This window comes from Panthera onca, chromosome A2, assembly GCF_046562875.1.
Source record: "Panthera onca isolate mPanOnc1 chromosome A2, mPanOnc1 haplotype 2, whole genome shotgun sequence".
Classification (NCBI taxonomy): Eukaryota; Metazoa; Chordata; class Mammalia; order Carnivora; family Felidae; genus Panthera; species Panthera onca.
In genome coordinates, this window is record NC_138340.1 from 91,000,724 (window position 1) to 91,015,692 (window position 14,969).

At 38.1% G+C, this 14,969-nt stretch overlaps 1 protein-coding gene across 6 annotated transcripts in view; it reads left to right on the forward strand.

Moving 5' to 3' along the window:
- The first annotated feature begins 206 nt into the window (after positions 1-206).
- The window catches only part of DMTF1 (cyclin D binding myb like transcription factor 1), a 50,014-nt gene continuing 35,251 nt past the window's right edge, over positions 207-14,969 (forward strand). The window contains exons 1-5 of one of the 6 annotated variants that reach the window (XM_060632379.3): positions 629-744; positions 2,496-2,635; positions 9,750-9,872; positions 11,237-11,353; positions 13,128-13,250. In XM_060632379.3, the coding sequence (XP_060488362.1) occupies positions 11,245-11,353; positions 13,128-13,250 (232 nt within the window). In that variant the 5' untranslated portion in view covers positions 629-744; positions 2,496-2,635; positions 9,750-9,872; positions 11,237-11,244. Of the gene's footprint in view, positions 465-628; positions 745-845; positions 1,132-2,495; positions 2,636-9,749; positions 9,873-11,236; positions 11,354-13,127; positions 13,251-14,804; positions 14,912-14,969 lie in introns of those variants that run through there. The other 5 variants (XM_060632378.3, XM_060632380.3, XM_060632381.3 and 2 more) reach the window with 5 other exon arrangements.

A 14,969-nucleotide genomic window follows, 5' to 3' on the forward strand; every position in this document is an offset into this window, starting at 1 on the left:
CGGTCCGAGTATAGGTCCTTCCTAAAAGCTTCCCACTTACTCAAGAGCAGCTGGCTTAGAAAACCTACGCTTCAAGACGGACTGTGCATTATAGTAGCACCTCCCTTCGCTCACAAAGGATACATTTGACCAGAACAACATCACACGCCCAAAGAGGGTACACCTCACACCGAGCGCCTAGGGCAACGCAAACTAAGTGTGAAAGGCCACACAGAATTTCCAACTTTCTTTTGCATCTAGACACGGCATTCACTCCGTTCCACACCCGGCTGTCTCCGCTCTGAGCTCTGCGAATTTATGAAACTCGGCCAGCGGGGCGCCACTGCCACCAGAGCCAGAAAGACCCCAGTTACGCCAAAGAAAGATGGGCCTTCTTTACAGCATCAGCAGCGGAAATGTCAGTACCGAGGTTTCCCAGTAGGAAAAGAGAAGCTGCGGACCGCAAACGAACGTTACCCAGAACGGTACCGAAGCTCCAATTACCCGAGACCTTTTTTCGCGCTCCGACTTGGTCGGAAGTGACGCGAGCAGCCAACAGACACAGCAGTCCCGAGGGAGCGGAGCGCGGGAGGGGGAGCGTGCGGGGGCTGGGGGCGGGGCGCGGCCGTAGCTCCGTTTCCGGTGGCTTGTCGCGCTCGCTCACTCCAGCTGCAGCCACTCTTGCCCGTGGCTGCTTCCTCCATCCTGGTATTTTTTGGAGCCTCCATCCTGGTTCTTCCAAAGTGCCCGGACCCAAAACAGGAAGTAAGTGCGATGGAACCTTCAGGTCCCAACCGCCGCCAGGGCCGCTCCGCCCAGTGGAGCCTGTCCGGCCCCCTTGCTGCCATCCTGTTCCCGCCGGCCGGCGCAGGCTCTGGGCGCTCGGGCACCGCGGGCGGGGTCGGAGCTGGGCCTTCGTGACGCTGAAGCTGCCGTCCCCGCACGCTCAGGCCAGGGCCTCCCTCTCGGGGCCCGGCCCGCGGCAGTGGCTCGGGCTACTGAGTGGGGTAGCGAGCGGCCGCCGAGGCGCAGCAGCGATCCGGCGGGGGCGGAAAATGGCGGCGGCTTCGGAGGAGCTAAATGGCGCCGGGACCCCTGGGGGTGGGGTGGGCCGAGAGCTTCGGTAGAGAATTGGGCCCGAGAATGCAGAGAGTAAGGGAGCCTTAGTTGCTTTCTCTTGGTGTTCCTTTTTTGTTTATTTCCTTTTCAGGCTTATGTAGTCCATTGAAGAGAGGTGGGCTTGAGAGAGTTGGGCGGGTCTTGTCCCCCCTCCCCCCTTTTTTTTTTCTTTTACCTTGTTTGCGTCTTAGACTCTTCCATCTTTTGGGATTCATTCTAGCTCTGCTATTCAAGGCCCGTGCCGAGGGAATCGGGGTTGCTTGGCCATAATATGTCAGGCTCTTTTAAGAAGGAGGGGCAGGGACTAACTGCGAGTGAGAGTGCCCTAGTCGTGCCGAGAACAGTAAAATGCGTCTGCAAAGTAGTAATCGTCATATGTTGAGTTCTGAATGAGTTTTTAAATTTTTTAATCTTCTTGTCCTTAAAAATATACTTTGTTTTGACCCATTCTCCGGCATAGATACGACAGTAGAGGTGGCCAAGTGCCGTTCTATGCGGTTGAATGATACAGCATGTATTTTTATAATAATATTCGGTGAAGTTAAGGGGAGGGTTACAATTACATGAAATATAAGTCAGGACTTATCTCTACTTTGCATGATTGAATTTGGAAATTCAAATGCAGTGTGTGGTTGCTTTCTCATAACTTGATTGATCGTCTGTGTTCCTTCTGACAGGCGAGGCAGGTTGTTGGGACATCCGATAAAATGCGTATTTTGTAGGGTGACTTTCGAATATGCAATGTTGTCAGCATAGAATATACCGTTTCGAAATTTTTGATCTTGTACTAATAATACTTTTATTTTTAATTCGTGAAAGACGATTAACCATTTATAGCGTTTAAGCTACAGTCTAAGTAAGAAAATATTCTTCCATTGTGTTGAAAGTTTTACAAACGGAAAATCTTTTTTTCTTTTTCGAAGGGTTTCATATTTTCCCATTAGGATTCTTTCTGTGAGCTGGCTTTAAATTTGTTCCCAGCTTTTTAGTATCACTGTTTTCTGGTTTTTAGTAATTTGAGTAATTACCACCGCTGTAACATTTAAAGACTCTGGTGATAATATGCCGAAAACGTAGCGTTTTACTAAGAAGGTGTAGTGATAAGAGATGGTTTATTAGGCTCAGATACAGAAATTTAGTTAAGTTTTAAGAAAAAATTAAAATTAAATCTCTCAGCATTAGGAAAAAATTGCCAGGGTGTAAAATTTGATGTGAGAGTTGTTTCATTCACCAGGGGCAAAAAAAAAACAGCTTGAATTTGTCAGGGGGAAAAATTACAGTTATGAAGAAAAATACATTTCATGTTTTGTGATAATTTTATCTCATTATTTTTACTTCCATATACTTATGTGCCACCAAAAAGCTAATTTTTTTTTTTTTTTTTTTTACTACTTTAGTTGATAGGCTCACACCAAAATATGCTTTTTGGGACTGATCTAGAATCTGCATTTTCTGCGTGAATCTCTTTAATTGATTGCAGTTGAGCTAGATGGTGGAGCCAAAATGCTATTGCCCTGTCTTCATCTACAGTTAATCAGTAAGTACTGGGCATTGCATTCTTGCTTAGAACTTTAAGTTCATACTTTGAGCAGTTAGATGAATAAATATATACTCTGTATTTCAGAATGTTGAGATTTTAAAAGTATTTTGAGAGGAAGCAATCACAAGAACATTTTGGAATTAGGATTCGATCTTTGGAAGCAGAGTGTGGCTGGAAAAGGATTACTGATAGAATTATATCAAAAGAAGACCTGTCCTCTTGAGTCTTTTTTAAGTTCACTTCTCTTTACTGGCTTTTTCTTTTTCTTTAAAGATGGGGCAAGTTTATCTCCTTTCACCCTGAGGCAGTGAGAGAGAGAAGCCTATTTGTAAGGTTAGAAATGGCTAGTTACTGTTGAAATAAAAACAAAACTAGTCCTTCCCTTCCCCCACATAATGCCTTTCTTTTTATTCACCTCACTTATCTCTCCAACATCTACAGACCCTATAGTTTTTATTAACGTTGTAATAAATTTGTATGTCCTGACAGTAACCTCTCATTATTATAAGCAGTTGCTTTTGTCATGCTCCATTAAGTACATTGGCTTAAGTTAACACCTGTGAAGATGAATGCACTAATGTGAAACACGAGCATCCCTAGGGATTTACAACCTGGCACATAGATGTTAAAAATTTAGTGGGGCAGGGAAGTTGTTTAAAGTATTGAGGTCCTAGATCATACTGAACACACACTTTCATTTGTTGCGGGGACGTCAAAAGTTTCGAGTAGCAATGAAGTTTAGGAAGAGTTCTAATGTCTTAGAGGCTGCTTATTTAACAGGAGATGGTAATCTGTCTTCTTGGAATGGAGTTTTCTTTTTAATAGTCAATTTTCTCTTACTGCCCTAATCGTCAGCACTTTTTTCCCCCATATAAAAGAATTGTTTTTGAATTGCTGTACCTTTAAATGCTTTGTAATTTCAGTTCCAAAGCTTTTTCTGTCCTCAAAGGATATGAAGTGACCTGAGAAAATGATAAACTGTGCCAAGTATGCTAAATGTACAGAGATATTAAATGTGTGTGCTTTCGTATCATCGCCCCCTCTTTTTTTCATTTTGTGAAGAAAATCCTTGTAATAGAAATCACAAATAGGTTTTGGTTTTGTTTTGATTCCATAAAGATAAATGATAAATAAAAGAAGGAACCTGTTTAACATGTCTGCTGCTTCAAGTTTGTGGGAAGATACTCCATTCCATGACTGAATCCCAGAAGCTGTCAGGAAAAGGCACACTGGAGAGCCCTTTATGAACAGTTTTTAATTTTATTTATTTACACGATCCCTTTTTCTTAGCTGTCATTTTGGCTGTGTACACTGTTGTCAGGCCATTCTTCCAGCAGTGGGTTGTGAACACTGATCTTTATTTACCATCATTTAAAGAGCTTCTAATGGTACCTTGCATGAAGTGCTCAGTTTTGAATGAATAAAATTTTTAAATGTAGCCAAATACATATTATAAGCTCTTAAATCATGCACTGGGTAAAAAATATTCTTTGTTTTTAATAAGCAACATTGTTGCCAGACCAGGTATGAAATGCTACACCTTGAAATGAACCATGTTGCCAAGAAATCTCTTAGACGTTGTTTTCAATTGTCCATAGTTAAAATCAAAGCGTAAGTGACTAAAGCCTGTTAAAATAAACTCTATAAACAACTATTGATATGGCATACAGCTATATTTTGCCACTAAAACTCAGCTATTAGTGATCATTTGTTACCTTAGTCTAGTATGCTTTATGTTTATTTGTAGCTTTGCTTCTCAGACTTTTCCACAAAGTGTACAGAAAAGCAAATCCCCATGGGCCTGGAACAACAATCCGAAGCATTCAACCTCAAGTCCCTATTCCTATCTTGAATAAAATCAATATTCTGCAGCTTTCTATTCTGCCAGCCCGCTGTGTACACATGTTGAGGATACAAGCATTTGTTAATTATTCTCTTCCACTAAGACTTTCTAATTAGCAAAGAGGTTTATTCTTTCAGATTATTTTCAAACACATCTTTATTAAATATTACTAAGCAAATCCACTTATAAGCGTGTCCTAAGGCATTAGTTATATGCAATGATCGGTATGTTGGTGGTCAGTATGAGGTCTTTATAATAGTATGACCTCAAAGAAAAATGTTCATTTATAGGATCATGGTGAGATAAACTTAGATACTAAGTACCCATTAAAAATGCTGTGGAAGAGTAAGTAGACATAGTGAAAAATACTACAAAAAAAATAAATGCAAAAAAAGTTCTAAAAGATGTGACAGTATGTTTGGAAGAACATCACAAAAACGTTACAGAGGAGGGGTTCCTGGGTGGCTCATTCAGTTAAGCGTCGACTCTTGCTTGATCTTGGCTCAGGTCATGATGTTGCAGTTCGTGGGCTCAAGCCCTGCATCAAGTTCAGCACTATCAGTGCAGGTTGGGATTCCCTCCCTCTCTGCTGCCACCCCCTACCCCTTTGTCTCTCAAAATAAACTTAAAAATATATATATTTAAAAAAGAAATAACTGCAGGCTCAATCCCATACTGCTGCAGGAAAGGTTGCAATAAAACAAGTCAAATGAGTTTTGGTTTCCCAGTGCATGTAAAAGTTCTGTTTATACTTTACGGTAGTTCATTTAAAAACGTGAATAGCATGTCAAAAAACTCAATGTGTATACACATGCATTGTATGTATATTCAATGTGCCTATATTAAAAAATATCACCTGAGCTTTCAGCTAGTCTTAATCACTGATCACAGATGGCCACAGCCAGTATACAGTTCTTGGGAGCTTATAATGGGAGCTTAGGGGTGATGCCCCTCTGGGCAGTCAGAAATCCATGTATAACTTTTGACTCCCCCAAAACTACTAATAACCTACTCTTGCTGAGAAGACTTAATAATAACAGTCAATTAACACATTTTGTATGTTAAATGTATCATATATTGTATTCTTACAGTAGAGGAAAAACATGGCTAAGAAAATACATTTACAGTACTGTATTGTAAAAAAATCCACATATAAGTGGACACATTCAGTTCAAATATGTATTGTTCAAAGGTCAACTGTAATAATGAAAAAGTTGGAAATAGTTTGAGAATTACCAAAATGTGACACAGACCTGAGTGACCTGTTGGAAGTATAGTGTGGATAGGCTTGCTTAATGCAAGATTGCTATAAACCTTCAGTTTATAAAATAACTCCCTTTCTGTGAAGCGTGATAAAATGAGTTATACCTGTATGTAGATTCAGTTGATGAAAACACCAGTCTAAGATAATCCATTGAATAAGAACTTTCCATCAATACCAGAATGAAGTAGGGTGAAGGATTCATTTCTTTGAATTCTGTATTAAACACTAGATCCAGAGTTGTTCTTTTGTTCTACGTTAAATAGGGTTCTCACTCATTGGGAGCTTTAGATGAAAAGAAACATATTTATTTAAATGCGAATATAAATGTTCCCTTATAAGCGTTTTGTACCACGATCTCTCTGGGTGATCTTTTTAAAAAGTACTTGCATGCCACCAACTTAAGTTTGTCTTCATAGGTCTAATCCTGTTTGTTGAATTCCAGCTTCCACCTGTCAACTTAATATCTTCATTTGAATGTCTTACAACTTTAATTACTCATACAAATAGTAATGCAAATACGTAATGAAATATATCTAAGTGCCCCCAAACTCAGCTGTTAAAGCCAGAAGCCTAGGAAACAGCTTGAGATAGTTCACTTTCTCTTAATCTCCATCATCTCTTCATTCAGCAGATCCTGTCAACACTACCTCCAAAATATATCCTTTTTCCAGCCTCCTTCCTTTGCTTTCATCTCTTCTGACTTACCTATCCATTCTCCATACTGCAGTCTAAGTGATCTTTTAAAAATGTAAATTATATTCCTCAACTGAAAATCGTCCAAGGATTTGTACAGCCTTGTGAGATCTGCCCCAGTCTTTATCTCCAATCTTCAGTTCAGCTGCTCTCCCTCTTTATGGAAAGCCTCTGCGATACCAGCTGTGGGGTTGTTTTTTTTTTTTTTTTTTTTTCCTGCAACAGGCCAAAGCGGTCCCACTTTAGGGACTTTGCCATTGCTAATCCGTTGGCTACCTTGCAGTTGCGTGCTGTAGTGATGTCTCCTCATCTTGCTGCTGAGGCAGTGGAAAGTAGCCTTTAAGGTACTGTTCAGTGTTGGTAGTATGATACTATTTCTGTAAAAAGAGTATGTGTAGGAAGAGTAGGAAGGGCTGTATTGACTTCTCAATGCATAAGATAAGTGTAAGGAAGCCTGAGAAATTGATGAGTTCACCTATACAGGGAGGGGGGCTGGATGACTGGGGAACTGGAACGGGAAGTAGACTAAACTGTATAACCCTCTTTATATTTTGAATTTTGAACCATGTAAATGTGTTACCTAATAAAAATAATTGAAGGTAAAACCAGGTCAGTTTCTTAAATATTAATAATATTTAAGATATTTAAGTTAGACCTTGTAGCTCTAACTATGGTGGGAAATGGGAGAGACCCCTGGAAAATGAGTCGAGAGCAAGATGGTAAAAAAATAAAAGTGACTACCATATCCCCAATGCCTAGAGAGCGCCTAACATGTAGATAGTAGACATGTGATAAATATTTGTTGATTGACCACATATGCTTGTTAATTTGCACAGCACCTTAGAACCATTTACTAGTCTCAAACATGGTTGCTGAACTTTAAAAACCGAACCCAGATTTCTTATTTAAAGCTGGTACACCGCACACTGCATGGAATCACCTGTAATCAATACAGCTTGTCAAGAATGAAATACTGATTGCATCTAGCTAGCTGTTTCAGACTCCCTTTTTTCTTACACTGTTATCTCACTTTATCTCCATATTGCCTCAAATCTGCCTTTATTTTTTCTTAGAGTTTTGGATTAATTTGGGTCCTGAGATGACATTGATTAAAATGCTAAACCTGTGACTGTTTTGCACCTATCAAATGAAGTCTTGTGCTGTTTCTTGCTTTGTGCTTTCTTTTTAACAAAAGAACGGTTGCCAGGAATAGAGATTATACTTCCTTGGTTTGGATATAAATTTGAACAACATTTCTGGAAAACTGATGCAGGCAGGCCAGGTCAGAGGACTCAGAAGGGGTCCCACAGGACCAGCCAAAAGGGTTGTAAGCTTCACGCAGGATGGAGATCAGGCTCAAGCCAGCAAGAAGGGAGGACAGAGTTTAATGAAGATATTGGAGACAGCAGATACAGAGCATCTGGGAGACTCAGAAAGGAAAAGGAGCATGAGTCTCATCTTTGCTTGGGGGGGTCTGGAGTTTTTATTAAGGATAGTGGCCTGGTGTACATGTCCTCTCAGGCTTCCAGTAACTGATCAAACAAGGACGAGTGCTCAGGTGTCCTCCATAAGTCACTTATGCTCTGGAGCCAGGGTCTTTTGTCAAGGTGTTTGGAGTCAGTGGTCTTGGAGAACTTTCATGAGGACCTCACCTGGCCACTTCAAAGTTGTTATCAGTTGTAGTGGAAGACGTCAAAGAAATAATTAACTCCTTGACCCTTACAAGGGGGACATATATTAAGGCATGTGTAAGGTGGGAGTGCAGGTATTGGCAAAAATAGAAGCAGGAAAACGAATAGAAACCAGCTCTTTTTCATAGGTCCTTTACAGTTTCCCTGTCTCAGTGTGACTTAAGAGTTCTAAATTTTGGGGCACCTGCATGGTTCACTCAGTTAAGCATCCGACTTGATTTTGGCTTAGGTCGTGAACTCACAGTTCAAGCCCCACATTGGGCTCCACTCTGTCAGTACAGATTCTCCCTCCCTCTGTCTGCCCCTCCCCTTGCTCATGCTCTGTCTCTCTCCCAAAATACATAAGTAAAATTTAAAAAATTTAAAAAGTTCTAAATTTTGTCATTTTCTTTCATGTAATAATTTCCATTAATGTTCAAGGAAATAGAGTATATAAATGTTCCAGTATGTTTTAAGTAAATGAAAAATTAGGAAAAACATAAATGTCCATCGATAGGGTCATTGTTAAATAATATCATTTTTTTAATATGGTGTAAATTCTAAGTGATACAGAAAACTTCAGTTAGGTACCTAGCTTCAGTTAGGTTTCATCATACTGTTTAATGTGAATTAATTCTTAAAAAGCAAAATATAAGTTGCTTGTACACTGTAGTGTATACACGTTTACAAACATACACAAAGAGAGTGAACTCTGCTTTTGGTAAGTTTATGGATTTTTTTTTAGAATTGAATTTCTCTATCTTCAGTATTACCACCTTTTAAAGAAAATTTAATGGATTCAGAAATAAGAAAAACATGAAATTTAATAGTTGACTGGAGTTGACCCTAGTAGGATCTCTACCTTTTCACTGCAGACTTATTTATGAGTAGCAATTCTCCAAATATAACCATCTTGGAGATGAGTTCTAATTAGAACATTGCTAAAATGAAATGTTAATCATTAATTTTTGCTGAATCATTCCCTTGAATCTCGAATCCTGCTGTACTTTTTGATTCTTTGGTTGAAGGTTTGGGATGATAATGAGGAGTTTATTGAAACAAACCTTTAAAAATCATTTCAGATTTTGTAAGTTTCACATTGCATTCAAGAGCTTGCTTGTAATTTACCTTTCTGGCTCAACTGTTGAGGGTTTCTTTTTTCCACAGATCTGTAGGCAGGTTTGATCACAGATAGGATACAGTTTGTAATGCTTTAGGATGAAATACGGTATTATGTATAAAGAGGTGTTAGTAAATTGTTACAAAGAAAAAATACAGTTACTAGTAACATTTGTGGCACTCTACATCTTGGGTCATGTTGCACATACCTTGGTCTACAGTTCATTGAACTAGTAGCATAGTTTAACCTATTTTTTCTGAGACTGTTTGCCTGTTGAGGTTGAGAAACTGCCTCTAAATGAACTTAATAGGTACAGATCTCATCATTTCTGCCTTTCACTGGGGAATACTTTTAGAGGCTGAGTTCTAAAAGGTCTGTTTAGAAAAGAATTCTGGTTTTTGTCATTCTTTTTCTAGTTAAGACATCACAGAGGATTGAGGCTAGAGTGTCCTGGGCATACGGCTAGCACACAGTTGTTTGTTCTTATTAAGCCTTATTGTGTAATGCTGTTACTTTTTCAGAGTGTTGCAGAGGTAGGAATATGGGCAAGAAGCAATCTGGATAACATGAAAGTGATGCTGGTGTCTAAGGGAAGGCGACTTGATTCTGTGGGAAGGGCTATACCTGATCCATCTATTTTCTAGGTAAGCCTGCCTTTATTCCAAGGATGTCACCTTGTGTTTTGCAAATTTTGGTTATAACTAGATTGTGATTTCTATTTATCTTGAATTTGGGACCTGTCGTCTTTTATTATTGCAAAATTATGTCCTTTTAAGGCAGTGATTTGTATAGTAAAACCTGAACGAATCACTGGGTCTTCACCCTGTAAATATCAATAGATCTTAAGTTTTTCTGGCAAGCGAAAATGTACTTAAATAAATGGTAAATATATGAGCAGACTAATATGTTGTGTATAGGAACCAAATAAATACTGAGTGAGTAGTACACATTAAGCCTTATGGCCTCTTGTTTAGTTGGTAAAAAGTATGTGGACAAGAACAAAATTGAGTATTAAGGGAAAAACTTCATTGAACATTGTAAGGTTAACTGGAATACTTCAGCCAGGCCCTTGATTTTAATTCAATACATTTCCTTCCGTTAGCCATGAGGTATTATACTGTGAGACTCTGATCATTCAGTCTGTCTGAACAAGAGGAAAATGATATATGTGTAAAATAGCAGGTGAAGGCCCTCTAAACAAAATCAGTTCTCTATTTCAAAAGAAGGCCTTGCACTATATCCATTTAAAAAGCAATTTGGTCAATGATGAATGTACGTACTTGTTTAATATTATGAGGGGGGGAAAATGATGAGAATGATTTTTTAGTGTTCTTAGTTTCAGCTAATAATAGAGCTTACATACTTGTAAAAAGTGTTTTGGAGAAGTAATTCTTAGATTTATCGATGCTTTCTAAGATAAAAGGTTTAATCCATCTTCTGAAAGAATCAGAAGTTAAACACCTATTTGAATGTATCAAAGTTGCCAGTAAATAAAAAGTGGTGAGAGTTTTACTGATAAGACCTCATATTTTATTGATGAAACAATTTGGAACAGAGTCTTTTTCATTGGATGTGGTAAAAACAAGTCTTTTTAAAAACTAAATGCTATGGGGGCTCAGTCAGTTAAGTGTCTGACTCTTGATTTTGGCTCAGGTCATGATCTCACGGTTTTTGAGAGCCAGCCCCACGTGGGGCTCTGCACTGACAGCCTGGAGCCTGCTTGGATTCTCTATCTTCCCCCCACCTCAAAATAAATAAACATTAAAAAAATGCTGTAGGTTGTTAATTAGAGAAGCAGATTCTTGCAGACTATTACATTTTATTCTGAATCATGGATATAACCTTTTGAAAAATTTCAAGTCTGTACTGCCATTGGAATTTCACATAAAGAGCACTGTATAGCACGTATAAATTGTGAGGGTTTTTTTATGGGGAGGTGGGGGAAGTTGGGGGCTACTTTATGTTCATATTTGGGAGTAATTTTTTAAATCTGAAATCTATTATGTAGATTTGAGTATGAGCACAGTTGAAGAGGATTCTGACACAGTAACAGTAGAAACTGTGAACTCTGTGACTTTGACTCAGGACACAGACGGGAACCTCATTCTTCATTGCCCTCAGAATGGTAGGAAAACTTGCTGACATGTAATTATGGATCTTTCTGGATTTCTGGATTTCACATTCCCTTTGATCGTTATTACCCTGATTGAGAGTTTGGGCTAGGATAATAGAAATGGGAGTTCTCTTTTTGGCTTATGAATTAATCTTAATTTATATTTTTATGTTTTTAAAATATACCTTTATATTTTTTTAATTTGCCATAAATTTTAACTTTTTTGACCTTCGTAGCTACTTTATAAATAAGTAGAATGAATTGGGCCTCCAAAGATGATGGATTAACTGTAATTAACACTTTCTCTTTGATATCATTTGGTGCCGGCAATGTATATAGCACGTTAAAAAATGTAAAAGCAATCCTGTCAATTTTTTCTGGAATCTGTAGAAGAGGATTTTACATGACTATTTGAATAAGATTTAATATCATTATCTGTAATCAGTTAAGATTCAAGAGGCTGAGGCTTGTGATTTTGTTGTCACTTCTCTACCTATTCCGTATTTATATTCATTTTGCTTTAAGTTTATCTTTGTTCAACCTAGGTTTTATCTTCTCTTCTCATTCAATACTTAATTTCTGGTAATTTTATTCAAACTTGTGATTTTAAGTACCACCTACCTATTAAAATGATTCAAATTTCTGTCTTTATTCTGAATTCTTTGTGTTTCTCATAGACACCTTAAATATCACATGTTCCAAACTGAAATCTTTCACAAAATTCCGAGACCTGGTTCTCTCTTTCTCAATTTCATTACTTAGTATCCCAGATCATAAATGTGGTAGGAATAAACCCTTCTTTCATCTCCTACATTCATTCTATCATGAAGACTTGTTGATAGTATTTTGTTTCTTGAGTCCATTGCTTCCTTGGTCTCAAGTTCCCCTTTCTTAGTTTAGAGTCTCATTTCTCACCTGGGAGGCCCCAGTAGCTTTTTAACAAGTCTCCCTGCTAATTCATCTTTCATACTGCCATTGACCTTGGTCATGATGCTCAGTAGTGGAGGAAGGTTGTTGTTGTTTTTTTTTTAAGTTTCACATGGTTTTTAGAACACAGTGATGGCCTCCTACCATGTCAGCTTTTCTGCTAGCCTCCCTTCCTGCCACATTTCATATACCTATGTCCTAGTAATTCATAGCTGTCTTCATTTTCCTAACACACCTTAAGCTTTTCATACTATACTGTCACCACAAATAATTATTCCTAGTGCCAGTAATAATCATTTTCCCCTGGTTTCTGTTCATTCAAGTTCTTTCCGGTTCAACACACTTCCTCTGGGAAACCTTCACCTGTAGTCTAAATTAAGTGCCTCTCCCCTCTGCCCATGAAACAGCTTCTTCATTCCCCTCGCATAGCTCTTAGAACACAATTTTGAAATTGTCGGTTTAGTCATCTCCTCTATTACCCTGTGAGTGCCTTGACAGTCAAGGGTATCTGTCATTGTTCTGTTCGCAGCACTTAGCACATAGTAGGCATTCAGTAAATAACTGAGTGAATTGAATAACCAGCCCTGTCTTTGCATGTGAAATATTTGGAAAGACAGATAGTTGGTAGTACCAAAGTGTGATGTTTAAAAAGTAGCACCTCTCTTCATAGTTCTTGTCATAAAAATTGGAGCTGAGGCCCTGCACTGTGGATAGAGACGGCAGTGTCGTTGGGGGTCCTACTTGCACAACTGGGTTAACTGAGCAAATAGATAAGATTGTTTCACACTTGTTGAAGATGTGGGTTTTTCTTCATTGGTTTGAAGATTTTTGAGATTTTTGTTTTATTTTGTTTCATTAGAAGCTGATGAAATAGACTCAGAAGATAGTACTGAACCTCCACATAAAAGGCTTTGTCTGTCTTCTGAGGATGATCAGAGTATTGATGATTCTACTCCTTGCATATCAGTTGTTGCACTTCCACGTAAGTCACCATGTACGAAGAACGCAGTTCCCTTTTGAAATCTGATTTTAGCTTGTGCGAGATCAAGTTGGCATTTCAAGGTAGACTTAGACCCATTATTTTTCTCTTCATTTAGTCAAAAAAAACCTCTTTTTACTAATACTTAATGAGTGGGCGTGGCTCTAAATGCTTTTGCATATGTTGCCTATTTGAATTTTTTCAGCCTTTTTCATTGACAATTATCACCCTCCCCACCCCAAGCTTTTTTTAGACATTTTCTCCTGATCATGCTCTCCCCAGTGAAATTGTAATACCACAGATACACTGGTGTGTGTGTGTGTGTGTGTGTGTGTGTGTGTGTGTGTGTGTGTTTTAAAGTACTGTATATATGTAGCATTTTAATAACAAAGAGGATACTTTTTTTCCACACACACCCCTCCTAGATGCAAGCATATTTTGCCCTCATTGAGAAAGCATGCTGTAGAGTAGGTATTATGATCCCTGTTTCATAAATTTTTTAGGAAAACTAAGGCACGGAGAGATACAATAACTTGCCTAAAGTCATACCCAAGCATTCTGGTCTTTGAGAACTTTGATTTTGCACTCAGCATCAAGCGCAATCACATCTTCATCCATTTGGAAAAAACTAAGATTAGGTTTTCATCATGGCAGACTTTGTCTTCACACGTAGATGTGTACTCTTTATTTAGAGTTTATTGTTTATCCAATTGAACAGAAACCATTTTCAGTTTACTGTGAGACTTTATGGAAAGACAGTATTAATGTTAATATTGCTAATATTGCTTCCAGTGACATATGTATTTCCAATTAAATGATCTTTACTCCTAGTGATGATTCATAGGATTTTTTTAAAACTCCTCTAATTTGACAATCATTAGGTTGTGATTCAGCCATGATTGGCATGTCTATACAGATACAATCCTATATGGACATTTTCCAAGCTAGAATTTTTTGAATTCAGATATAATTAACATGTAACATATTAGTCTCAGGTTCACAACATGATAATTTGGTATCTGTATATGTTGTGGAATGAACGTAATAAGTCTGGTTAACATCTGCCACCACTCATAGTTAACACTTTTTTCCTTGTGATGAAAAGTTTCAAGATAAGTTCTCTTAACATTTTCCAAGAATACCATAGAGTGTTATTAACTATAGTCCCCATGCTGTACATTATGTCCCCAAGACATAAAATAAGATGAAAATTTTTTATTAAGCCAGAATTTTTGAGGGATTATTTTGACATAAATTAAGACTGGTTAATTCATTTGGGTAAAGTTGAGTACCTTGATCATGACTGTAGGTTCAAAGTCCATTTGCTATTATATTCTATGTACAGTGTCACACTGAACCCTTCACACCCTCTTTCACTTAACTGGGTATGATAATATGGACGTACTGACCTGAGCTACTTGCTGTGGGGTCAGAGCATCATCACATATGGAGAATGTTCTAGAGCCTAATATTTACAGTAGTACTAAATTTGTGAAAAGTGGGCTTGAAGTATTGTTCCCTAGATTTGTAAAAAGCATGTTGATAAAATCAACGTAGGAAAACTTCTCCATTAAAAAGTCACGTAAAAAAATGAAGTCCTGTATCATCACCATCATCTGGGACTGACTGAATGGGCAAGTCGTTGTTTGCTGGACTTGATGGAGGTAAATACTAGTTTTTAAAGATTTAACTTCAAATTTCATTTTAATGTTCACGTTTTCT